The following is a 25,559-nucleotide window of genomic DNA, read 5'->3' as shown; positions in this document are numbered from 1 at the left end:
TTTTTTAAAGAGCTGAGCTATTTTCATCCTTTAATGCTTTCAAATTATTCAATTTTTTAAAAAGGGCTTAATTTCTTCTTAAACAGTGTATCTAGAACCCCAAACTAAATGTCTGTAAAATAAGGAAAAACTGATTACACTAGTAGAACTAAGTAGCTTTTAACAAATGTGAAAATCCTGAAACATTTCCACTAAAATTACTTCAGCTATGCTAGAACTGAGCAACTACAAGAGTAATCAAGTGTATTTCAATTTATAGTCCTTCCTTAAAGCATAATACAGGCCACAGTCTCCACTAGAACTATACTTGTACTGACACCTGCTGTTCTTGGAAAATCAGAACAGTAAAATCATCTAGTGCTCTTATAGGTAGGCTAGCGCTGGACAAGCTAAAAAGTCCCAAACACCTTTAACCAGCTACCCCTAATGGTCCCATTTATGTTTGCTACCCCTTTCCTCAGTCTTAAGAACCTAAGACCCTGTTAAAAATCGTTTCCGCTGGAAATTGTAATGAATAGTACTTCAGCTTTTCAGATGTAAAACTATGGTCTGATAAAAGCCGCATTTCAATAGAAAATGGACACAGCCTTAAAAATACAGCAAAAATATATAATCCCTGATACATCTACTCTACCATTACATTAACGTAGAACTGTTATATCATAAAACAATCTGCAGCTAACCTGTTCCCCCTCCTGCCCCAGTCTTTGGCTTGAGTAGGTCTACTCTACTGGTTGTTTTTTCTTCCACCCAGTGCAGAGTGTCCTCTTGGAAGAGTTTCTAGGATTTTCTGTTTTCTACTTCCCTTTTTTCCCCCCATCCACCTATCCCCAGTCCTTAAAATTATATGCCTCTAAAAGTTTAAATAAATAAAAGATTCAGAAAGTCTTGAGAATTTTTGCAAGAAAATAAGAATGGGCACCAAGTCAGAGTACCAAATCAACAGAGAATGAAAAATCACATGGCAGGAGTTTTTTTCATATTCAGCCAGCAATTATTAAAAAAAACCAACCAAACAACAAAAAAAAACCAGGAGTGTGGGCATAGGAAACACAAGCCATATGCTTTTGCTTATAAAATCAATGGTTGCAGGAAACTTAACAGACAGACTTGTATTATCAGAATAAAAAAAATTAAGATACAAAGAGACTTATCTGAATGATCTCTTTAAGGACATCTCTGAATGTTCACAGGTTACTGGTTGTTTTGAGAAGCTTGAGCGGGGTGTTTGTGTGTGTTTAGGGTTTTTTTTCTAAATACAAACCTGATTTTTCCCTCCCTTCCAAAAGCCAAAAAACCACACACCTTCTTCCAACATAGTTCAAAAAGGTCAAGTACAGCACAGGTGAATTCATTGGCCAGCAACAAAGTCATTCAAGAGTAGAATACATCATTTATTGACAAACTGTGCAGAGCAACAATCACTTTGGAATATTGAGTATTTGTAGAAATAAGTAGTCATGACCACTTACTAGTTGGTGGGCCTGTTGCCTGGTATGGTGGGTAGCTCGATGAAGCAGTAGGCCGAGAAAAGACTGGAGGTTCCTCACCAAACACAACAATCATGACCTGAATCAGTTCTAGCAAGTCTGACTGGGGCTGTGAGGGTAAGCAAATCACAAGTTGCTGATTTCGCTAACAGAAATTTAACTGACTAGAAACAAAATGATACCATACCATCAGCTCTCAAAAGCCATGTTTTTATTGGTGGGGTTTTAGTATTTTTAAAAAATATATGTATGTATATATATGTGCATATTTAACTTCTTTTTTGGATTCCTTTACCGATACCAAATCCAGCCAGCTGGTATTCAAAACGGTATAGCAAAATACAGCTGCAGTAGCATTTACACTCAGAAAAAACTGGGTAATACATGGTTCCATATCAACTGCAAGGCAATAAATGACTGAAGATGACTGTACAATGATGGATTATAATTATTTTTTAAAAACTGAAATCCACTCTCCAACATGAAAAAAGTACAAATCACTTAGGTTTTCAGACATTTTAATTTCATACAGCATATAGCTTTTGCTCAGATTCAGAATGGCTCAACAGAAAAAAATACTCTAACCCACTAAGGAGTGGCACAAACGTCCTTTAAAAATAGCTAAACTAGGCTTCTCAGTTTATAACTACATTGAATATAGGCATGATGTCATTTTGCCAAAATAAGGACAAGCATCAAGAATGCAGCACCAGATTAAATATCATATTTCCATATTTTCTTAGTTCTATAATCCACTTCCTTATTTTTACCAGCCTCTCAAACTGAATGAATTCTGTATCACCTCTATCTTAGACGATCCTCTTGCTTCTGCAAGACCTGCATCCTGATCTGGGCAGTCATTTTCCACTATTACTATGCAAATGCTGAACTACCACCCATGCTTAATAAATTTATTCCTGCTAATAATTTTTTACAGAACTATGCATCTTGTACCATTCTTCTGAGCTTGTCAGCACAGTTTATCTTCTTTTCAAGTCCATGTTTTGGTCACAACTTCTATGATACCTGCACTGCTCAATGCCTTTATTTTTTGGTAAAGCAAATATATCCACATACTTGAAGCTCCAGCAATATCTATATAAAGAAGTCCAAGTGCTCATACAAGTGCATTTTAGTCACAGAGATTAATTTCAGCACAGAGATGTTTTAAGAGAATTTTTAATTCCCCTTCTGTAAATATTCTTATCTCACAGAACTTCACATCAGTGTCCTGCCAGGGAAGGATGCCTATGCTGCAGTGTTTAATCAGACAAACTGTAACTAAAGATGCAATTAACCAGGCAACAGAATGCAACACCCTGAACCTTAAGGCACTACAAATAATAAGCAGTTGTTCTCATTAAAAAAATGGTTTAAGATCTCAAATAAAGAGGATTATGTTTTTTTCTTAAAAATGATAACAACTAAAGGAATTCAGAACTGCGCAATTTGAGAATTTCAAGTTTCCTATACTTACATATTTCCACTCATGCAGATAAGGAAGGTATATCTTTCCATTTGCATCAACATGCTTCCCAGTTTTTATTGTCATAGAGCTAGTGGGCTTAACAAAACAAATTGGGGGGTTGAAAGGGTAGGTGTCCAGCAGCCACAAGCAAATTGGGATATTGTATGTGTTACCTAGAAAAGATATTTTGAAAGATTTTAAAAGTTATTCCAACTCTTCAACTATCCTCTCTTCTCCAGATTTATAAAAAATTCTTAAACACAGTAAATTCAATTGCAGAGTCAGAAGTCAAAGCTGAAATCTGCTAACACCCTTCAACAAAGGGCTCACAATATGGCCATGAACTCAATTTTCAGAACAATTTAACTCTGATTTACAATTATCATTTATCACTGATACATTATCTCATTTGTTCTACAATGCAACATTACTAGAACCTAATCTGAATTATCATTAGCTGCAGCAATAAATGGTTTGCAACCCTCATTCAACTGAGAAGCTTGAAAAACATGCAGTACTGAAAAAAAAAGAAATGTTACAGAGCTGTACAATACTGAAAAAGCAATGCTCAGCATTAAAATTTTATTCCACAGCAAAAATAGGGAACAGTTTCTTTAAAACATTATGCTTTGGACAAGTAAAGGATTTCAAGAAAATAGTGATCACCGAAGTACTGAAGTTGAACCAGGACAAACCTAGTTTTTCGTGTAATTTGGGAAGATAATGGTGGTGATGATAATAATAAATACATACCTCTGTAAGGCACAGGAATGGTTCCACTGAGGCTCATCAACTCCCTAGATGAACCATCGTTAAAAACTGAAAGGGAACAAATGGTATTTTTAAAAGAAACTTATTTGCTACATTAATCTCTGTTCAGGTTATACTCCATCTATTTATTAGCGTAAGTTTTCAGAAGTTACACATATATAAACTCAGCTTGAGAGGTTCTACTCCTGCACGTTTATGGACTAGCAAATGATTGTCTACAGTCAGGTATCGTATTTCTGAGAAACGAATGACTAATTATTGTCAAATTACCTTCACTGCAAATAAAACTGTTTCCTCATTCAGAAAGCAAGTAAAACATGTTGGAACCATACAAACTGCAAATCATACAAATCGCTGCAAAGATGACCTAACTCAAACTTAGTTTAAAAAACAACTGTCATTTTAGGATTACAAAGAATTCCTTATGCTTTCTCCAAACAAACAGGTCAGCAAGACTACTGAAAATTACTGGGCTATACGCATTTATTACATAATCAGTAAAGGTAATTTAACTAAACAATAATACACTGAATAGGAAGAAATGCGTAGCACTTGACTCACTGCCAAATCTTAGTCTTAGTTCACAAACTGCACAGGAACCCTGACCTCAACTTACTGAGTTGCTGTATTTAGCCTTCCCCTACTTTCAATCCAATAGATTATTCTTGGATGAATAAATCAACTTCTATTTTCTCTTCCCCCCCCCCCCCCCCCAATTTTATTTTTATTTTCCTAATTTCAACTGAAAGTTTCTAGCCATACTGCAAATGTAGCTTATTGTGTACAATTCTTATAGTGCTACGGTCCTGCAAAGGTAGGTAGAACATGTTGGGACTTAAATAGGGGTATGTACTTCATTATTAACATAATCTTGAAAACTGTCTCAACAGCAATGCAACCATTTTCTTGCTCATTTCACTGCTCCAAATAATATCAATTATCTCTATTTGGTTGTGTGCTCAGCCTTTCCCAGGCAGCTTAGAAAGAGTTAGGTAACACAAATGGGCTTCTTGCTGCAGCTCAAAGCTATCTAGAATTCTGATCACTATCGTTACGCACGTTATGTGTACGGTATTCCAGCCACAGTCCTTTCACTATTGTTTTTGATTCTCCAGTCACTGTATGAATTTTTATTTCTGTGACAGCTGCTGGCTTGCAGCTATTCAAGTTAAAACTAATTTATCTTTTACCTATCCATGTCCCTTCTTAATACTTCTCAATCCAGATTTAGAATTTAGAAGGCAGAAGTCTATAAAATCTCTGATCATGTATTAGTAATATAAATTAGGTCACAGAGGAATCCCACAGATGACAGTTAAAAAAAGGTCAGAAGGAGGATGACCTCAGCAGCTATGCTGGCTCACTGTATCTTGTGAAACTACCTTCAGCCTCTGTAGGTGACCCTGGATACCATCTTCATTTAATGCACTCAAATTTACTCAGAGGTAACAAACAGGGATTGTCACTGTTAAATTTACATTACAAACCCCCTCATACCAATTTTCCATACACTTGACTGTTTTCTTCATGCTCTTAAGGACAGCCACAAATACTTTTAATGAAGTATTTGTTCACTGATTTACAGTTCTTTCTAAATAGAACTCTAAAAATATCTTTATATGACAGCACAGCTGAATTTTTAAGACACCAGCAATCTCAGGACACCAACCAATATGACATCACCAAGTGATTAACTAAAAGTTAAGCTGTGAAAAATGCAACACTTCTCAGCACGTTAGACTGACTCAGTAATATAGAAAGGTTATTTTAGAAAATAACCATCTGTGTTTCCAAAGAAGTACTGATGTCAAAGATCAAAGAGAGAAACTCAAATTATGTTTTCTAGTTTTAATCTCCTTTTTCCCCACAAAACCTAGCAAATATATCTAAACCATCAACAATTCAATAACAAAAATTTTCTCATGCACAGACTAACCATATGAATCCATGACAGGTTTGAGGTCCTTGTACTGAGTAATAACACTGGTTGTCTCCTGTACAGTTAGGTCTCTATACGTATACTAGAAAACAAAAGAGGAAGAATTACTTGAGAGACTGTGTTGTCAGTGTAATTTAATTTAGTTTTATTTTACCCAAAAGACTGCATTTATGGGAGTTTACATTGATATATGAACATTCTTCTCCACTCTTATTTTGGAATAAGAATTTATTTCTCCATATTACTTAACTGAACATTGCCTATATAACTTACCAAACTTTAACAAGGTGTTAAGATGCTTTTAGTCTTAAATAAGGGTCCATACATCAAATAACCTGGGGAAAGCTATTGCATTTTCATTCATGTTCTACCATAACCAACAGTACCTGAGAGATATATGTGGATCTGAAAAAAAATGCATCTCTGAACAAATATAGTGATGTTTTGAACATTCCTGATACACAGCTATCTAGGATCTGAACCTCACATATCTTTTATAGCACTTTTTAAAGCATCACAGTGTTTATCAACTGTTGATCAGCATTTTCATGTACTTTATCAACTAGAAAGCAGACATTTCAAAGCATGATATTATCAGCAACAATACTGGTTTCACCCCCTTCCTTTTATCAGGAGCAGGGAATAACTCACAGCACCGAAGATGCGTAAACCACAGGTACACTACTACAGAATTTAACAGTTTCAGAACTATAATCCACAGATAACAAAGGAGATGCTCCTGGGTAACAGAGAGCTGGTTCACCTCATTTCGCAGCTCTTTAACCTTGTGGCCATTCCTCCTGACAGCAACCATTAAAAAGAAAAGCTAACAATGTAGTCCCTTGACAATGTTTTCATTGTAATAAAATAAAATTAAAAAATTACAATCTTCAGATGTCTTAAGGAACATAAACAGACAGCATCCTTTCATTCAACTATGGTAGGAAGACAAAGGGTGCAACACAATGAAATGTCCGATACCCAAAGCACGCAGATGTTAACAACATCTGAACAAATTAATTCAGACATTATCCAAGAGCAAAGCGTGGTGCCACAGCTAAAGGTCACCTGTGCTCCGACAAACATTCATGAGTTGTGAAGCCTGGAAACTAACTCTTCTTCCTATTATCTATAGAGATTGACAAGGATGCTACTCCTGGGCATGATAACTCTTATTTAATGAGCAGAGATGAACACACCATGCCATTTCCAATAATGCCACCTCAGCCTATAAAAAGCACCTGTGCTTTGGGGGATGCTGTGACTTATCTTCCTGAAATAACCAAGGGCAAACCAGCCACGTAGTCAGTCTGCAAAATTCTGGTCTGTAGGAAAGCAAGCAACCCCTCCAGTAGGGACGCCTGTATGTGGCACCTGCAGAGGTCCATCAGCCAGAGGGTCAAGGCAGCCCCTGGATGCTGTTTAGACAGGAGAGCTGCAGCAAAGTGTCAGCCTCCTCTGGAAAGTGGGTGCAGGACTGGGAGCGTGCAGGAAGGGCTTGACAGAGGAGAGACAACTTTGCTAGCATTTGAGTACATTCCTCCCGCCTTCCCCAACACCTAGCGGAAGCAAGAAATAGATAACAGGCATTGCTAGAACATGGAGCCAGAGGTCTGTGAAATTTCAGCTAGGCCAGCCAGAGACTTGCAGTACACACACACATCACTGAATGTGTTACTACAGTACGAATAAGAGCATGCCACCAGCTACTGTAAAAAGAGGGGGTCTTTTTATAGTAATCTATCTTATGGCACAGGATATAGACTCAAGAAGATTGGCATAATCACTATAAAGAAAAGAAGTGGCTTCCACTAACGGAAGCTCCTAACAAGCACAAGGATTCAGAGTCAGGACTTAACTCCACTTTTGGCACAAGAGTCTCAAAGTCAGTTTAGCCAAGGAATAGATAAAACAACGCCTGCCTGCTCAGCAGATGTACTGGGAGTCTGGTATACGGTGGCTGATAAAACCCATATTTGGTTATCTGGGGTACTTTTAAAAATTAGGCCCAAGACCTGAAAATTAAAAAAATATTTTCCTACGTCTCTTAAAACGAAGAACAAGAGTATTGCTGCAAATAGTTTTTATATTGAGTGATGAATAATTACTTACCTAGAGATAAGCTTGTAAGATTCCAGCTACTGCCACAAGCAAAATTAAATGCTACATCAGCTATTAATTTCACTACTTTGATCCAGATAACTACAGAAGATCAAAGTTCTGTACATTAAAATGACATATGAAGAAGTTTTTCCTAATGAGAATGATGGCTTTTCTAGAATTTTTTATTATTTAAAGCACAAAGCATTCTCTTTTGAGCTTATTTCTCTTTTCCATTCTAAGGAGTACTAGCGTATTACAAGACAATCTTTTCCTGCATTCATATAGTAAGCAGTGAGCATTTCCAAGAAATGTCAAAATCTCTTTGGAAAATAAAAGATCCTAGTGATTTCTAGAGAGGTAGCTGATTAATTTGAATTCTTAAGTTTCTAAACTTTTTTTTTTCCTCCTCCATTCTCAGATGGCAAATACATCCTCCTCGTTTCACATATCAGGAAACAGATCACAGAGAGATGCTTTTCAAGATCAGACAGCAGGTAAGTACCTGAAGTTGAACTAAATGCTTACGTTCACCCAAACTAGGGCTTAAGTCTTTTGTTATCTCACACACTGAACTATTCAATATGGGAAATATCACTAAGCTTTCCTCCACAGAAGAGAAAGTGTAATTGTTTTTGAAAAGTAAAGTAGTGAAATAGTAATTCATCAGCTATTAAGTACATTGCATCTTGAACATACCCGCATAAAGTCAGATGGGGGTATAAAATGGGCGAGTGTGGGGGGAAAAAGGACATGGGATTACCTTAAATTCTGTTTCTTCTGTGCCGTGGCAATAGGGAAGACAGATGTATACAAATATATACATGATCTCATTTGCTGACACCAAGTTAGGATTCAGCACTCGTTTTCAAGCTGAGAAAAAAATCTGCTTATGATTCCATGCAGGTGAAAGACCCTTTAGTAAGATTTCTTAAGTTTTGACCAGACCCTCGCATGTCATATTTCATTTTAAAATTGTGCAAACACGATGATTAAATGTTGTTAAAAAAAATCCCCCCAAACAAAACCGTAACTCCTCCTAAATACTCAGCCTTAGGGGTTTTCATTTCAAGTTGCTGGATGAAGCCCAGTTCTTACCTAAAGAGCGGCACAACTACACGTGGCTCTGTACGATTCACTGATTAATGATTTACCTTCCAAGAGATTTTCTTGTTTCCTTAGACAAAGGTGATAAAAACGCCACCCTTGTCCTAGTCAATGAATTTGAACTTGCCTTCCACCTTCATTTAACCAGCGAATGCAAATGATGCTATACAAGCCCACCACCCACGCGGCAGCTCTGATCCACCTCGATGCGCGACAGCCTCAGCTAGACAAGTGGCTTCTTTCTATTCAGCTTTCACCGGCCATATCCTGCCCCAGAACTAAAGTTTCGTAGGACTACAAGTGACGACAGACGTCCGGTTCTGGCGCACCGTCCTGCCCCTTACAAACGAAGCCAATTTACAGGTGGCCGGACGCCACCCTTCCACCACCTCTTCGCCCGGCCGCCGACACGACCACCCCCGGAGCTCCCCGCGCGCTGCCGGCCCGCCACAAAGCCGCCGGCTGGCGAGCGACCGCCCGTCAGGAAGGAAGCGGGAAAGGGGAGCCGGCCGCTCCCGGGGGCCAGCGGCGCGGCTGAGGAAGACGCGGGGCCCCGGCTCCGTCCCTGGCCCGGGGCAGGCGCCGGGCAGCCGCGGGCGCCCCGCAGCAGGCCGCGGGCAGGCCCCCGCTCCCCTCCGCCCAGCCCCTCGCCGCCGCTGCCGCCGCGGAGGGCGGCCCGCTCGACGCGCCAGGGCAGGCGAAGAGCAGGGGCGGCCCGCAGCCACCCAGCCGGGCCGGCGCGGAGGGGAAGGCAGGGGAGCGGACTCTCGGTGCCCCCGGCCGCACCGTTACCTTGGCGAGCATTTTCTTGAGCTGGCTCTCGGACACCGCCATGGCGGCCGGCCCCTCCTCCGCCCAACCGCCGCTGCCGCCACACACCGGCCCGGCCCGTCCCAGCCGCCCCTACATAAAAACAGGAAACGGCCGCGCGCGCCCGCTTCCGGCAGCACCGCCCGCTTCCGCCCGGCCGTGACGCCACTTCCGCGAGGGCCTGGGCCGGCGCGGCGGTGGCAGCGGCGGGTCGGTGCGGGGAGAGCGGAGAGCAGAGGGCCGCGGAGGGAGGGCGGGCAGACGGCCGCGGAGGGAGGGAGGGCGGGCGGGCAGAGGGCCGCGCTCGCCCTCTACCGTTTGGCAGCGGCCGCTGCCCCGGCGGCAGCTCCAGCGCCCGGCAGCCGCTCCCCACCGTGCCTGTCCCCGTCCCTCAGCGACGCCACGCCCTAGCAGTACTTGGCGTTATCGAAAACACCTCACAGCACGTCTAACACATTCTTCGTAGTGCAGTTTATTGTTAAAAAGTATTTCCGGGAATTAATTTCCCGGGAGAAGGGAAGGTGCCGTCACCCGCCACGCTGACTGAGCCGCGGTCCTGCAGTTGTTTTCCAAGAACACCACACAAACAGGAGAGTGATGAGCCAAGATGAGTTACTTTATAACATAAGCATCAAGCTAAGGAAGAGGGGGCAGCTTTTTATGATTAAAACTATTAATAAAAAAAAACAAATAAAGCACTCCATTCACAATAGAATAAGCGCTCAACAGATTAAACAAAACACGAAGAACAATGTAAAACCATAATTTTATACTGGTTTTTTTTCCAAAGCAAGATAAAAAAGCCACCACAACAAAAAAAACAACTCCAAAGTCCAGCCATCACATTGGGTGCTTTTTTTTAATATAGCAACAAAGTTGGTCACCTGCAGCCATCACTAATTTTGTCCTATCACTGACCACCACAAAGAAGGAAATTTGAGTACTCCATGAAAAAAAATTATCTGAATTATTGAAGTTTTTTTTCTATCTTAATTCCGAGACCAATATAAACTCAGAATTCCTTGTAAGTCTGGCTCTTTGAGATATAACCAGAAGGCACAAAGGAATAGATTGTTCATTCTGACACAGATCCTACTTTTGCTCAGAAAGCTTCATCAATATTTAACCAGTCACACCTCAAAACACAAAGGTAGAATGACGTTCCTAAGCTGCACACAGCAGGAGTGGAGCTCACATCTCCTCTGCCTGCAACATGACTCCGAGGTATAAGCAGGATTAATATAGTCTTTTACCAGTGGAGTGAATCAAGAGCTTAGAATCCCCCAAACCCCTTTATCTTAAAAACATCTGCTCTTTGATTTATCGAAAAATCCACATCCTGCTTTTTCACCGCATCCCTGGCCTCCCCCGAGGAGGGTTACGGGTTCTGTTGCCTTCTCAAGTAGCTGTATTCTTCTCAGGCTGATGTAAAGCTTACTGACATCAGCTGGCTTTGGATCAAGGCCGGAACTCACAGATACTTCCGCATTACCCAACTGTCAGATTTTATTCTTTACTTGAAGCCCATCCCCTGCTCCTCCCTTTCAGGAAGGGCACCTGTTCCAATGCTGCACAGGGCAAGAGTGTTTGCACATATATACTGAGAACTGCAGAGGCTTTAGTGCTCTGAACATCCTTACAAAATGAGAGCAAACAAGTCATGACCAGAAGGTCTCAGACATCATATTAAATACACAACAAAAATTCATATCCAATACTTCAGCTTTGAAGGACACTGCTAACATCATGCTTTTAGCTTTTTTCCCCCCTCAGTAGTAAGCAGGAGTCCATTGACATAAGAGCATCTGTGACAGCCATGAAAGATCGAGCTACCAAACTGCACCCCCCAGTGTCCTGAAGAGCTGGAGTGTGACCATATTCCAGACAAGCCCCTGATGCAGCACTTAAAACCCAGGAGGAAGATTCTAGTTGGCTCTACACAACGGAGTTTCCGCAGATCTGGGTAAGCTGCTCTTCTAGACTGTGTCCTAATGAGGTGCAAAGAGCTAAGAATAACCCAAGAATCAGGCTATAATTAGCAGCAAAAAAACACAGGTGAAAGTCACCCAAATTTAGGTAAAACATTTTTGCACGTTACCCTCATTTTGGCTTCCAAAAGTGCACTTTTCAAATAAGAGATTACTGTGCAGTGCAGTATTAAATAATTTAAACCAAAACTGAGAAAGCACTTTTTGAAAGCAAAGTAAAAAAAGCCTTCTTGTTTTGTATAGAAATCCATATATACCAAGCAACCCTTTCTGCCTAGCAAATCTCTGACTTGTGTGAGCAGACACTGTGGTTTCCCTTGTGCTTGCTTACAGTTTCAGTTGCTGCTGAAGGTCATGAATTGATCCTGCACTGCTTTGCAGTTTCTCTTGCACTAGTGGATCTTCTTCTAGTTTGACCATTTCAATCACTCCATTCGTTCCAAGAATACACGGTAGACTTAAGAATACTTCACTGTTTATATTGCAACATCCCTGAAATAACACACAAAGAACACTGTTACACAGTTACTGATTTCTGCTCTGTCTGAAGCATGGAGCTACCCAAAATAACTTCTTTTCGTTAAGCAAGGATATTCCATCATATGGCATGTTTTGTATAGGTCCAATTCCAGTTATTTTAGATGCTGTGCAATGGGTTACTGTATACTGTATTAGAAACTTTAAAATATTACTGTACGGATAAAAAAAAATCTTGAACCATGCCACACTTGGAGGAGTTTCCCAATATAGATACATCAGACCTCTATAATGCAGACAAAACTTATACTGCAAAACACCCTTTAACCAGTTACTTAGGTAGAACAAGCAGGGACACATGTACAGTATCATTAGGTCTTTTGGGACTGAACAAAAGAAATTAAAAAATGCAGCCAATGAGAGCTATCCAAGGAATATTTTTCGAGTATTGATCCCATATTAATTCTGTGAGAGACTTTATTGAATTTATATCCCTATAATTCAAGTTTATACCGTAGATTTTGGTAATTTTTAGGATCCGAATGGCAAAATGTACATTCTGTAGTTACTCTGCAGTTTAAAAGACTTGTCACTCCTCTGTATCTGCATTTAGTTCATAAACAATTAAAAACTTTACTTGAAAACATAATGATGAAATTAGGTTTATGTCTGTAGTTGATACAATAAGCAAGCTGCTCAACTTCCCTACGCTGGGACATGCAAATCACCCTTCTGAAGCCTGTAAATAGAAGTGATCAGTAAATGTTTCTACATGGTTTTTTTTCCTCATATGAAATGACTTAATGCTTTAATGAAGCCTCTTAGGATAAACTTTAAACAAGGTTCAGTCTACAATTTTAAGTTAAATATAGCTTCATAATCTTCTTTTCAATGTAAAGTATCAAGGAGTAAAACAAGCAGCTGTTTCAAAGCTGGTCAAATAAAATACTGGCAGAAAATCCATTTTATACTTCCATAAAAGACACACAACTCTTTTGGCCCCTGGAAAAATCTACAGTCAATAATGAACACTTGGAAACTGCGACACACACATTTCTCTTCATTTGCCAAATCCAGCTATTCAGGGGGAGCTGGTCAGCAACCTTGAACGTATTTTCCCCTCTAGACTCTTGTATTTTTTGGATAATAATCCACTTTTAATACTGGTTTCAGATTAACACAACAATTGATTTTTGCTCACTTTTGGACTACAGTTGAAAGCTGTTATTGGAAGAAAGTAACAGAAGTAGTGCTTCTTCAGAACAGTTTCTTTAAGTAAGATGTCTGTGCTGCTGAAATTAATGGTCATATCCAGTATAAATAATATAATTACAGTGCCAACCAAAAGATATTAATAACACATTTACCTTTGCCAGAATGGATACAGAATGAACCTTTCTTTTATCTTTCAGTATACTGTCAGTCAAATCAGCAACTGAGAGCCCAACAGACCAAGATCTCTGACCTTTTCCCTTTAGAACTTCCATAGCTCTATGTAAACCAGGAAAAGGAGAAAAACATGATGTTTAGATTTTAATTATTCCTACTTTGGTTTATATGTAAAACCCAAAAGACAGATTAAGTGTATTGTATCAGGTAAAGTGTACTATAAAAACATGATTCTCTGTTTTGGAAAACAACAGAAGGGAATTAAGAATTGCTTTAAAGAATTTCTTTGTGTATATTCTACCCACACTTGTAACAATTCTCTTTTCTGTCAAGAGGTGTAACTGATATGTGGCTAATTAAATCAGATAAATTGATCCAAACATGTACTTTGAAGTAAACTGCTTTCACACAAACTCTTGAGAAAAGTGTGCTAGAAGGCTTGTCTACTTTTTTTTAAAAAAAACACACAATCGAGCTGGCAGCTCTAATATTCTAGCGTATATACTACAAAGCTTGTCTTATCCGTAGATCGTCACAGGCACATTATTGAGAACTTCAGAAAAAACAGTGGGCATATACACATATATGAAAGTGAATGACACTCAGACCTACAATTTCCTGTAAACTCAATATGTCAACATTTTAGAGTAAACTTCCTCCTCCTCATAAAGAGCTGAAGAAAAAACTCTGCAAACGTCAAGTGCCTAAATATGAAGAAAAAAAATATTAAGATTATAATGGTGTTACCTGTTAGCCACCTTTTCCCTTGAGTTACAAGCAGCCATGGGTTCCATTTGATTTGCAACTAAATTACAGCTGGTCCATGATGGTACTAAATAGAAACAACCAACATTCAAATGCATATCTAAACAGTAACTAAAATAGGTACCAGATAAAGTGGGGAGAAGAAAAAAAAAAAAAAAGACAACAAAAAAGTTCAAGCTTTCCAAACTCTCCTTCCCCCACAAAAACCCAAATATAGTTGATGACCTTCTAAGGTTTGCCGGACTGCTGAAATAAACTCTACAGTAGCACCTGGCCAGAGACACTTGCTTAAAAATGAAGTAATACCTAATAATTCTTACATTAGCAGTAACCTACCATATATTATACCACATTTTCTTCCTCTTTCTGTACCTCCAACCTGTATTGTTATACCAAATAAAAAGCATTTGAGGCTGTATTTTTTTTTTTTTTTTTTTTTTTTTTTTTACTGTGACAAATGTCAAATACTTTTGCTACCACGTGAGGTCTTCAGTCTCGGGCACACACCAAAACTGTATTATTTAGAACCATTATTAATAAAATCTACCACGCTGCTTATGACTACCTTAATTACTTTTCTCAATTATTCTTTCATTAATCAATTACTTAAGCACTGCCAGGACATTATATACTCATAGTCATAATAAAAGTATCACTTTACCTTTGTCTTCCCCTTGTTCACCAATAATCCAAGCATCTTTTGCCAGCGCCTCTGCTTTCAAAAGGTTTCTCAGTATATACTGAAATCTCTCAGTATCTAGATTGGCACCTACTCCAATAACTCTGCTTTTGGGAAACGCACTCAGCTTCCATGACACATATGTCATTATTTCAACTACGTATGAAAGAAAAATATATTGACAATGAAGGACAACTCAAAATTCAACACAACTGCAGATTACGAATCACAATTACAAAAAATTCAGGACCATGTTGTTTACTTTAGAAAAGGCGTAGGCATGTAAAAACATATCAGTAGTTTATTTCAACCTAAAACACCAAGTCGGATGGGGAGGGGGTGAAGAAAATTCACAGCTCAAGTAGTTTTACGAGAAGTCAAGTGAAACTTCAGAATGAGTCACCATGCTTCCCTCTACCAAAAAAATCTCACATGCTTCTGAATTTAATTCAGCCAGTATTTAATTTATTTTCATTTGGCAAGCACTCTTTTCTCCATCTCCACAGCTCTAAATGATAGGAAGGGTAAGAAGCACTTGAGAAATAGAAAAGGGCTGTCTTTAGTGCGTTTACAGGACAGAGGTCACACGTACTTCTTTCCCTTTTAAGTAGTGCTTTTGCCTTGTCTTACTTCACAGAACCGCTGACCCAACAGATTTAAACTTTCCACCAAAACATAGCTGCAATATTTACTATCAACACCACATTATGTATATTAGTAGTCTGTGAGTCTGATCATATGGCACATAACACACATGCATCTATCCTTACTGAACAGAAGAAATGTATACATAAAACTCACAACTGACAAGACAACAGCCAATGGATGCTAATCTTGTAGATACAATCAGGTGGAAATTACATACAGAAACATACAGAAATACATACCTTTTATACAAAACAAAGTATACTATTTTCTTTTATCTTGGTAAGAGTAAAGAAAAAACTCTCAAAGACAGTGTCCTGCTCAAAGCTGAAAAGGAAAACATCTTTCAGAGTAGCAAAAATTTTTTACTAAGTGGGTGTATTCAGCAGTAATGTATTTTTAAAACAGGCCAAAGAGAAAGCCAGCTGAGGGACAGAACATTAGGTGAAGTACCAACGTACCTGGATGAGAAGCAACAACAAGCACAGTGTTCTGACTGTAGTGCGATATTGCTGGGATAATTCCTCTGAACAAATCCACATTGCTTTGTATGACATCAAGGTAAGTCTGAGCATTACCCAGAGAATTAACTGTAAGTACCACAACTTTTGAATCAGCTGAAGCAGAAAAATCTGAAAATACAAAGAAATTATGTTTTTAAAATTTATGTCATTCTATCAGGTTCTGGATGCAAAACGAAGAGCCACCCTAAAGGCTGAACTGCGTCATCCAGCCTAGTTAGGGATTCTTCCTCTCCTGTCTTCCCGCCGTATCGCCCAATGTGGAATTTGGGGAACTTCCACAGCACCTGTAAAACACAGCTCTCCCACAGAACTTTTTTTCCCATTTCATAGTTGGCAAACACAGAAGGCAGACTGCAATTTTTCCAAAGTTACAGAGCGAGACCAGAAAGCATCTAGATGGGGTTGACAGATAAGCTTTTCCAAGTTTTCTTGGCAAGAGAGGGGAAAAAAACAAACAAAAACATGAAAAGGCTGCTTCATTTTTATTCTGATTTTTAAAGAAGTGGAAAGACTTTCAACTCCTTTATCTGAGGCTTCTATAATTTTTCATCTTATAGCTCAGTCTAGGACATGCAGACAACCACAAGAAGTGTTCCAAAAGGCTATTTATTAACTCAAGTAAAAGACATGTATTTATTAGCCCAGGAAAACACACAACTACATTTGCTGCAGAAATTTGTAAGTCAAAGCTGCCTTCAGCGGGTAACTGCATATCCGAGTACCATACAGGCGATCAGCTTGGACACAGAAACAAGGTAAATTTGACTGTCACACCACTTCTGGAACCAGCTGAAGCCACAGCAGAGGCCTAGTGCACTGACAAATTAGAAGCATACTAAGCAGGATACAATTAATATCAGCTTGCCCCAAACCTAGATATAAGCATACTAAAACAACAGGTGACAGCGTATAAGCATTTTCTAATATTGTAACACTACTAACAGCATAGCCAGCAACAACATACAAGCTTTTTGTACCATGGCTAAACGTAAGTATGTAATAGGTAACCACAAAGGCACAGAGATTTGTGGTACAATTGCACAACCAGGGTTCAGGAAAAAACGTGGTAGCAGTAAAATCTGCAATATAAGATCAAAGGATGTAAAGCAGGCAATGTCAGGTGCAGAATAAACAGGTAAGATACCTGGTGGAACCAGACTACATCCCTGACCACAAAATAAGAGAAATTACATCAGAAGCACAAGAAAGCCCCCACTTCATCTTGCAGAAGACACAAGGAATACAAAACCGCCACAGACAAGAAAGGAAGAACAGGAAAGTTGCTCAAGTCAGTTCCAGCTTCCCCTGTGGAAGAGCTTTTGAGCCACATCACCTCAACCTCTGTGACTAAAACCATCAAAGACTGTAGCCACCACCACTAATTACAGAAACATGGCATCCACTCTGTTGAATTGTACACTCACAGCTAATTGAGGACAAGACTGTTAAGAATTAATTGTTTGAATATGCAGTGATAATGATTAAGAACTATCAGCCACATGCATGTTTAATCAACATCAATCTAGGAAAGTAGTACTTTGAAACTTACCTTTATTTATCAGCCTTTTTAACACTGCTCTCACAACTGTCTCTAATTCCCTAACATACATACATTTTTTCCCCCCTTCCTTCCTGTTATCAATTAATATGTACAATATGATTGAAATAACCAGGGAGCTGCTGAAGTCCTGTGTACAGCCCCCATCAGTTAATGTTTAAAATAGGGAAACAATAACTAGACATGATTTAGGGCTTAGGAACTAACTATTAGACAATGGGGCTTTATGTTTACGTCAGAAAAGGTAATGGATTGTGGTCTCGTCAATAAACCTTGAAGAATCGCTTGGAACTGCCAAGATTAGAGAAGAAGTAGGTAAAAGGTAATTCCTACATGGGGAGATTGGGACCACTGACTCACTGACCACCTACTCAAGTGATACCACCTACTCAAAAGACGACAATGAAGACAACAGAATCTGCATGCTAATTTACATGAGGGGTGAAGAAGAAAGAACCAATCATTAAGAAAAATAACAATGAATATGTATTAGTTAAGTGTATAAATGTGAGAATTTTTGAGACAAGGGTATGCTGTCTTGAGACAGGCACCCATTCATGCGCATCAATGAAGTTAATTTGAAAACACCTCCACGCTGTATGTTATTGGCTTGCACACCGAGTAAATGAACCCTGTTTGAGGGACAACATTCAACCTCCCCACCTATAACACTGAAGTAGCAGCTTGGCTTCTCTCTGTTTCTGTGCGAGTCCAATTTCAGCATTAGCCTCTTACCTGAGGAGTACAGACTCACATACTTCTACCTCTATAAACAGAATGAAAAAAGCCTGAAATAAAAGCGATGCAAGCTTTGCTGAACCTTCCCCTCCCAATTCTGCCCTGAAAAGATGAAGAAAAGCAAAAAGCTATGAAAAGATAACAACATCTTTTTAAAAAGATGGTCTATATGCCAGAGCCTCTATATCTCCCCAGATGTCCTGCTCTCATTAAAATGAGCACAAGCACACACAGTACAGTACTCGCTCCCATTCCAGTAACAACATCTAATACCTTTGCTGATCTCCACATTTGGCAGAGCAAAGATCTCCAAGTCCACAGTCCCTCCTTTTGCTGCACCATCAGAAATATCCAAAAGAACCACCTTGTCTGCAGCACCCTGTATGAATAAAAATAATGCAGATCAACAATAAAACAAACCAAAACTTGTTCTTGTGGAGGTAAGGAATAAAAACCAGTATTCCTCCAATTCCAGTGTTTGTTGTACTGTGTATAAAAGAAACAAAATTACTGACCAAAATTACTGTCAAATAACAAGAAAATTAATTTACTTTAGTGAGTTTAATTGGAAAATGACTCATTATGAAACAAACAAAAAACTCACAAAAACATCTCTGGAAGTTATAAATGTTGATGTTACTGTTGTCTCTGAGCATACAGCTGTGATGAAGTACAGACCATCTACAGACTATCTTTTTCCAGGGGACTAGGAGATCCCAAGTGTGAGAGGCCACCGCTCAGGCAAGAATCATTTAACTAAGGATTTTCAAAATAAGTGAATTCAATATTCAACCTTTTGTATTTAAAAAGCTGACTGAGAAAACAAGGCAAAAACTTAACACTTCTGTGTGTCCATAAGTTAACTGAAGAGAGAAATGACTCGGAGAACTGAAAGAGAAAAGAAGCAGTGACATGGTTATTAAAACTGCTGAGTTATTTCTATGTGTCATACACCAAGAAATAGGTTGGAAACCTCTCTATTGATCAGGTCTGTTGCTATTTATAATAATTATGTACCTTTGCTGCAACTGCTAGCACACATGCAATGCCAAGATCTCCAGCTCCAACAACAGTAATTTTGTTAAAACATCCTTCGTTTTTGCCTCCACCAATTTTACTCTTTGATTTCATGTCAGTCTCTCCTACAATTAAAAGAAAACCACAGACTTAAGTACTGGTCCACACTGTATCAATAAAAGTATTGCTGCTTCATAAAGGATCATGGTTGTGCCAGCGTTAAACCATATGACATAAACTTCTTCAAAATAGTGGTCAAGCATGACCACAAAAAATTCATCACAACTTGCAAGGTGTAAAACACAAATATTCCTCTCTGGATAGGAATATTTTTTCACTAAATAGAAAATATGAGCATAACAATAGCAAGAAGATAGACACTAAAGACCATTGAAACAATACTCCCTTTGCTACTGTTACAGATGTGAATATATACCACGGTCATAAAATTCGTAAAATTTTTTGTATTTTGAAAAGACATGCAAAATGGAATTTGATTAAAATACAATGATCTGAGGTTGTTTAGCCAATGCTACTGGTAACACAACAATTCTCCTTCTAACTATAATGCAGAGAGATATGCAACAGAAATATTGACTGACTAGAAACATGTATTGTGCATACACACACATGTGCTCACAAGCATGTATGTGTACACAATTACCAGAAGAAACAGCAGAAAAGGGTTAAAGGGAAAGGTCTGCACTAGTTGCCACAGATGACCATCTGTGGTTTCACTAAAAGAAGGAAGAAGAAAAGACTAACCTGAAAAAAAAAATATATCAGTATGAACAACAACAGGACTGAAGCCATAAAATACACAGATAAGGAAAACACGAGAACCATGAAATTCATGAATTTTTGCCCAAGACTTACAATGGGTGAGATAAAGTAATGAGGAAAAAATGCCAAATAGCATCCACTCCCAAAGGGTGTAAAAGACAAGTCTGAAATCAGCTTGTCACCACTGAACAAAATGAGCCCAAGAGACATCACATGGGCTCAACAGCCAGCACTCCTTGTCCTCAGTGTTGCACACCAGTGATTGTGGTCAGGCGGGTCTCAGGGCTTACGACTGCGGATCTGAGAATGTGGGTGAATGAGATCTGAGAGAATGAATGACTGTGATTGGGTAAAATCAACTTGTTTATAATAAAATCACATTTCCCTTCCACAAGATCTCACACAGGGTTTTGCTGCAGTAATTTCCAACAAACGAGTAGTACCAAGTCTACAGCATTTTACAGTAGGTTTAAATGCAAACATCCAAAATGAGCTGCTTATTCAAATAAAGAGAATCTGAGCTCTCAGTTCAAAAACAGGCACTTTTGATTATACAGAAGAAATACCAATCACTGTGGACATGCAAACACCAAAAATTCAGATATTAAAATTGTGTAGGCATCTTTGTTATATCGAGTAATAGCAATAAATAAAACAGGGATTGTGTAGGAACATTACAAACAAATATATGAGAACATCCACACCTTCAGTAATCTTTGCAATGTAGGAGAGAAGTTCCGATTGCCTGGCTGCATCCGAAGATGAGAGTGAATACAAAGGGAGTTCTTCCTCAAATTTTGCAATCATTTCCTTGATTAATCCAATGACATTTGATTTAGGCTGAAATATAGCAATAGAGAAGATAAAACAGTTGACTCGCTATTTCATAGAGTGGTATAAGCTGTAAACTGCAGTGAAGAACCACAGCTATACAAAATTTAATCAAATTAAAAATATTGACACCCTTAACACATTAACATTGTAGGTAAAGGAAAAGCCTGGGAAATTCTAGACCAATAATGAAAAATATATCCCATCCATTTCAGAAAACTAGCATCCATTAAATCATTTTTACTGGCCTCACAGTCATATTTAAGTAAGTTATTTAATACAGTGCATAAAATCATTTAGCAACAGCATTGGCTTTTGAATCTCTATGCCAATGTTTCAGAGTTCTGCTGAAAGAGACATACCCAAAAGGTAGGAACTTCCATTGAACTTTGTTGAGGGATAGTCAGTTGGTCTAGTATTATTATTCATTACTCACAGCAACAAAGGAAAAAGTATCAAAGGGTCCGCATGAGGCTTTTACTGCTTTATAACAAAGTCAGTCCCTTTTTTCTTCAGCTTAAAATAATTTTCCTTACAATCACTTATAACTTCCTTTACAATTGCTCCAGACAGTCTGAAAGCTGTAATTTCAAGAGACATAACATTCCACTTCTCTTTGCACAATCATTACATACTTATGATTAACAAAAAATGCAGAAAACAAAAAGCCCCAAACTCTATCCACTCCCCTCCATTGATCTCCATATGATAGCATGCTTTATTCCCAAATACTTTCCTCCCATCAGCCCCTCCTTCTCTTACATGGCTCCAGTTTTGCAGGTAGGGTAAATAAATCCTGCCATGAGCATCAACATGCTTTCCCACTAAAATGCCCATGTTCACAGTCGGCTTCAAGAAGCAAATGGGGGGAGCAAAGGGATGAGAATCCAGAATCCACAGATGAATAGGTATGTTATAGGAATTACCTGTTCAACACAAAACAAAAGCCATTGCTAACTTCCGAATTGAGAAGAGACACTAAAAACCAGGCACGTTTGCATGTGATCCACACTTCATAATATCAAAGAAAAAAAAGCTTGACAGATCACTTACTAGATTCACACTGGAAAGTATTTACATTGCTTAGGCTAGTTAATAAAAGCAGACTTGTCTGGATCAACTTGGCATGCTACCGATTGTGTCCTTAATATAAAGCTTTGTTGTTGTTTTGTTTCCCAGGGTATTCTATCAGCCAATGTGTCCGCCTTTTCCAGGCAAAGAAATCTCTTACAGCTACCCATTTCATACTTATTTTAGGACTCGACAACTGATGCAGAGAGGCATCTATTAAGAGCTTTACCTCAGACTTCAAAGGCTTTAAGTTAAAAATAAAAAATTACCAACTAGTTATTTTTGGACACTGCCTATACAAGCATAGGGCTTGTAGAGTTCATGCAACCTCCAATAGAACCAAAGAGTTTGCCTACCCAGTCTCAAACTACATGATTTTTTAATAGTTAATTGACTTATCTAATACCACCTCATTTCAGCATCTATGAGTGCACAAAGGCACTTGTTTATGCAGAAGTGGCTTCTGCCAATTCATGCAAAATACTTTATAGCCACCTTTAAAGAAGCTGCACAGTATATTGTTAAGGGGCAGTACCCAACACATTCTACAATTAGATTCATAACTGGTAAGGAAATTATATTTGACTTATCTTACCGTATTTCACTGGAACAGTACCACTAAAATTCAGGAGGTCCTTCTGGGATCCATCCTTGAAGGCTGAAATTAAAAATGTGATTTAAAAAAATAATAATAATAAATCCTTTCAAATATGGCATGGCAATCCCATCCATGACTACCAATACACAACGCTAATTTTTCTTTAGAAATCAAATACACTGCTCCTGAAAGAACCAAGGCTAAAATGTTACTACAGTCCCCCCTCCCCCTTTGAGATAATTCCTTAATGGAATCTTAATGAAAATTGCATTGGTACAACTAAGCACATCATTAGTCTTAAAATCCCTTGTCCTGGGTAATTCTGGCGTTGTAGGAACTTTCAGTCAGGCTAGAGATTCTGGAAGTTACACTTGATAAGCTAAAGACATCAAAGTGCCTTCAAGACAGTCATGGGATATGTGAAAAATGCTGTTACATATCAAGAATTTAAAGTAACATCAGTCTTCTATAATTACTGACAAGTTAAAATAAAATGAAATTTAGTGAATGAGTCAGATTTTTATATGTATGCATTCTTGGAAGAACTTTAAAAAATAGTCACAAGGCATGAGAAATTTTACTGCAAGTCAAAATAAAGATAGGAACACAACTGAAAGAGTCACTAGCTTCTATTATACACAGTCTGAACCTATGACAAGTAAGAATCACAATTAGTTCAAAGTAACCATATCACTTCTTACTGTATGTGTTCATGGAGAACGTGAAGTTTGGGTAGGTCTTGTTAACATTCTTTAGTTCTTCTATGGTCAGGTCTCTGAACTTATACTGGCAAAGGTGGAGAAAAAAATCAGAAAAAAAATGTTTCATTTCAAAGGCTTTTTCTTTCATTACCACAGATAGGGAAAAGGAACCAAGAGAAAGTAGAAGCACAAAAAGGAGAAGGTAATAATTACTTGCAGTATTATAAATGGGTTTGGTGTGAAATAAATTATCAAAAAAATTGATAAAAAAAAAAGGCCTTAAAAGGTATCGCAGGTCTGCTGTTGCTAGAATACAACTCAAATTCTGAACATCACTCCTTATATACCATTCCTTCCTCTTTACAACTGTGTGAGCAGAGGCTTAATAAAATTTAGTCTCCTCTGCACCCAATAATCAAAACCAACGTAAAAATATAAACCCCTTAGAAAAAAGAAGCTGTCTTATTACTGACACAGTTACTACTAAAAACTCAGATCCACCTGCACACATTATAGAAGAGTTTCCTAAGATGTTGATCGCCATAAACATATTAAACGTGTTAAGTAATTAGCCTTTAGGAATTTTTTCCCATCTTTAAGCTGTCCTTGAGAGCTGAGAAAATGCAAACAAAATAACGCATCCCTCTTTCCCACCTACGGTAAGCCTGCCCACAGATTAGCAGAAGTACTGATGCTTGAAATGTGATCTGAAAGTAATTATCAGCAAGAATGAATCACTGCTACTTCATTTAGACTGTCCCCAGCCAGTCTGATATCTGAACTTCCAAGAGATTTGCATCCTCCCACATCTTTATCAAGTTATCAAGACTACTCTGCATTTCCTACTTTAGAGCATCTGCTTCTCATTTTAGGAAGTCAGGAGTTGTCCTGGAACCCTCGCCTAAGCAAACACAACTGTGGCCTGACAACAGCTTGAAGAGCTGCTCACTGCACTGGAATACTTGTCATGAAGTAGTAGCTAAAATCTACACTGTCTTCAGCAAGGCACCCACCAGAAACAGCAGCAATACTACAGCTACATGGATGGTATGACTATTTTCCACTTCATACAAGAAGACACAAAGCTGCTGAAAGGAAACACCTTTTAGTCAGCTTCTCCACATTCGGGTTTACAGGATGCTGCAAAGTCAAGCAGTTAAAAAAAAAATAAATCAAATCAAAGGTGCTCAAATGAGGAACATCTCCACAACTTAACTCATTTTCAGAAGTGCTGATACATCTGGTTGTGAAATCAAAGCCATCTTTCCCCAGCTGACCCCCTTCTTAATTGTAATGCAAGATGAGGCATTCCTATTGAATATTTTGTTCTTTTCCAAAGACCAGAAGATTTATGAGGTGAGTCAGATACAGACCTTTCTCATTCGGCACCTAAATTTGGCACGCCCAAAATTTAAATACGCATACCTCAGTTTCTCCAATAGAAATTAAAACGCCTTTCCCTCAGAGCGATGCTATGAAAGCAAATCAGTATTTCTAAAGCGTGGCGATACGAAGGCAGGGATTGTCACGACAAATCCCCGAGGACACGGGTAACTCTCCACGCCGAGTAAGGTTTCAGCGGCGTGCAGCACCTCACACGTCTGTCTGTGTCCGGAGCCACAGGAATAAAACGATGCGTGGGGCAACTTTAAACTCGGCTGCAGTACGGCAACGCTAACCCTGCACCCCGGACGGCACAGAGATCTTTTACAAGCGACGATCGCGACATTAAAGACGGCTCCGCGCTGCCCGCAGGGGAGGGGCGGGTGGCTGGGCGGCACGAACTCCCTCAGCGCTGCCCTTCCCCTCGCAGCACCTCAGGTTTTGACTCGCGGGAGCTCCTGCCGCCCGGGGGCCGCCAGGCGCTGCACCCCTTCCTCCTCTCCCGCTTCAGGTGAGCCGCTCCCTTCCTCCCCCCCCCCCTCCGCCTAAAAACCGGCGTTTTCCACAACCGCCCCCCCGCCGCCGCCGCCTCAGCCTCCCCCCAGCCCGGCGCTCCACGGCCGGAGGGGCCCGCGCGCCCCCTCCCACCCGGGCGCGCGCACCTTGCCCAGCCGCTTCCTCAGCGCCTCCTCCGAGAACTCCATGGCGGCGGCGGCGGGGCGGGGCG

At 39.3% G+C, this 25,559-nt stretch overlaps 2 protein-coding genes across 5 annotated transcripts in view; both read right to left on the bottom strand.

Moving 5' to 3' along the window:
• TSG101 (tumor susceptibility 101) overlaps positions 1 to 9,816 on the bottom strand; it is a 23,730-nt gene extending 13,914 nt beyond the window's left edge. For 2 of the 3 annotated variants that reach the window (XM_049820022.1, XM_049820023.1), the window contains exons 1-5: positions 9,668 to 9,815; positions 5,666 to 5,750; positions 3,712 to 3,777; positions 2,968 to 3,131; positions 1,473 to 1,599 (exon numbers count right to left, since the gene is read on the bottom strand). In XM_049820022.1, coding sequence (XP_049675979.1) covers positions 1,473 to 1,599; positions 2,968 to 3,131; positions 3,712 to 3,777; positions 5,666 to 5,750; positions 9,668 to 9,709 — 484 coding nt within the window. In that variant the 5' untranslated portion in view covers positions 9,710 to 9,815. Of the gene's footprint in view, positions 1 to 1,472; positions 1,600 to 2,967; positions 3,132 to 3,711; positions 3,778 to 5,665; positions 5,751 to 9,667 lie in introns of all 3 variants that reach the window. The other variant, XM_049820024.1, reaches the window with a different exon arrangement.
• Positions 5,666 to 25,559, bottom strand: UEVLD (UEV and lactate/malate dehyrogenase domains). 2 transcript variants are annotated; one of them, XM_049820019.1, is made up of 13 exons: positions 25,495 to 25,559; positions 23,450 to 23,534; positions 22,746 to 22,808; positions 21,842 to 22,005; positions 20,953 to 21,088; positions 19,466 to 19,590; positions 18,722 to 18,827; positions 16,090 to 16,260; positions 14,966 to 15,139; positions 14,287 to 14,371; positions 13,518 to 13,641; positions 12,005 to 12,165; positions 5,666 to 5,750 (listed from the first exon to the last, which is right to left on the bottom strand). In XM_049820019.1, exons 1-13 carry the CDS (start codon positions 25,534 to 25,536, stop codon positions 5,732 to 5,734), a joined length of 1,455 nt encoding a protein of 484 aa, XP_049675976.1. In that variant the 5' UTR covers positions 25,537 to 25,559; the 3' UTR covers positions 5,666 to 5,731. The 2 variants fall into 2 exon arrangements, with proteins under 2 accessions (XP_049675976.1, XP_049675975.1); XM_049820018.1 differs by lacking the exon at positions 25,495 to 25,559 and having other exon boundaries at positions 23,450 to 25,162.

Source organism: Accipiter gentilis, chromosome 17, assembly GCF_929443795.1.
Source record: "Accipiter gentilis chromosome 17, bAccGen1.1, whole genome shotgun sequence".
Taxonomy (NCBI): Eukaryota; Metazoa; Chordata; class Aves; order Accipitriformes; family Accipitridae; genus Astur; species Astur gentilis.
This window is presented reverse-complemented; position numbering and strand designations above follow the sequence as displayed.

What these genes read in the sequence shown, in the direction of transcription:
- UEVLD (XM_049820018.1), bottom strand. Translation starts at nt 23,597, where the DNA reads ATGAAAGAAAAAGCCTTTGAAATGAAACATTTTTTTTCTGATTTTTTT. An exon ending in TGCTAGCAGTTGCAGCAAAG is followed by an intron (nt 18,828 to 19,465) that starts GTACATAATTAT and finishes TTATTCATACAG; the next exon opens with GGTGCTGCAGACAAGGTGGT. An exon ending in AGGGAAAAGGTGGCTAACAG is followed by an intron (nt 13,642 to 14,286) that starts GTAACACCATTA and finishes TGGTTTACATAG; the next exon opens with AGCTATGGAAGTTCTAAAGG.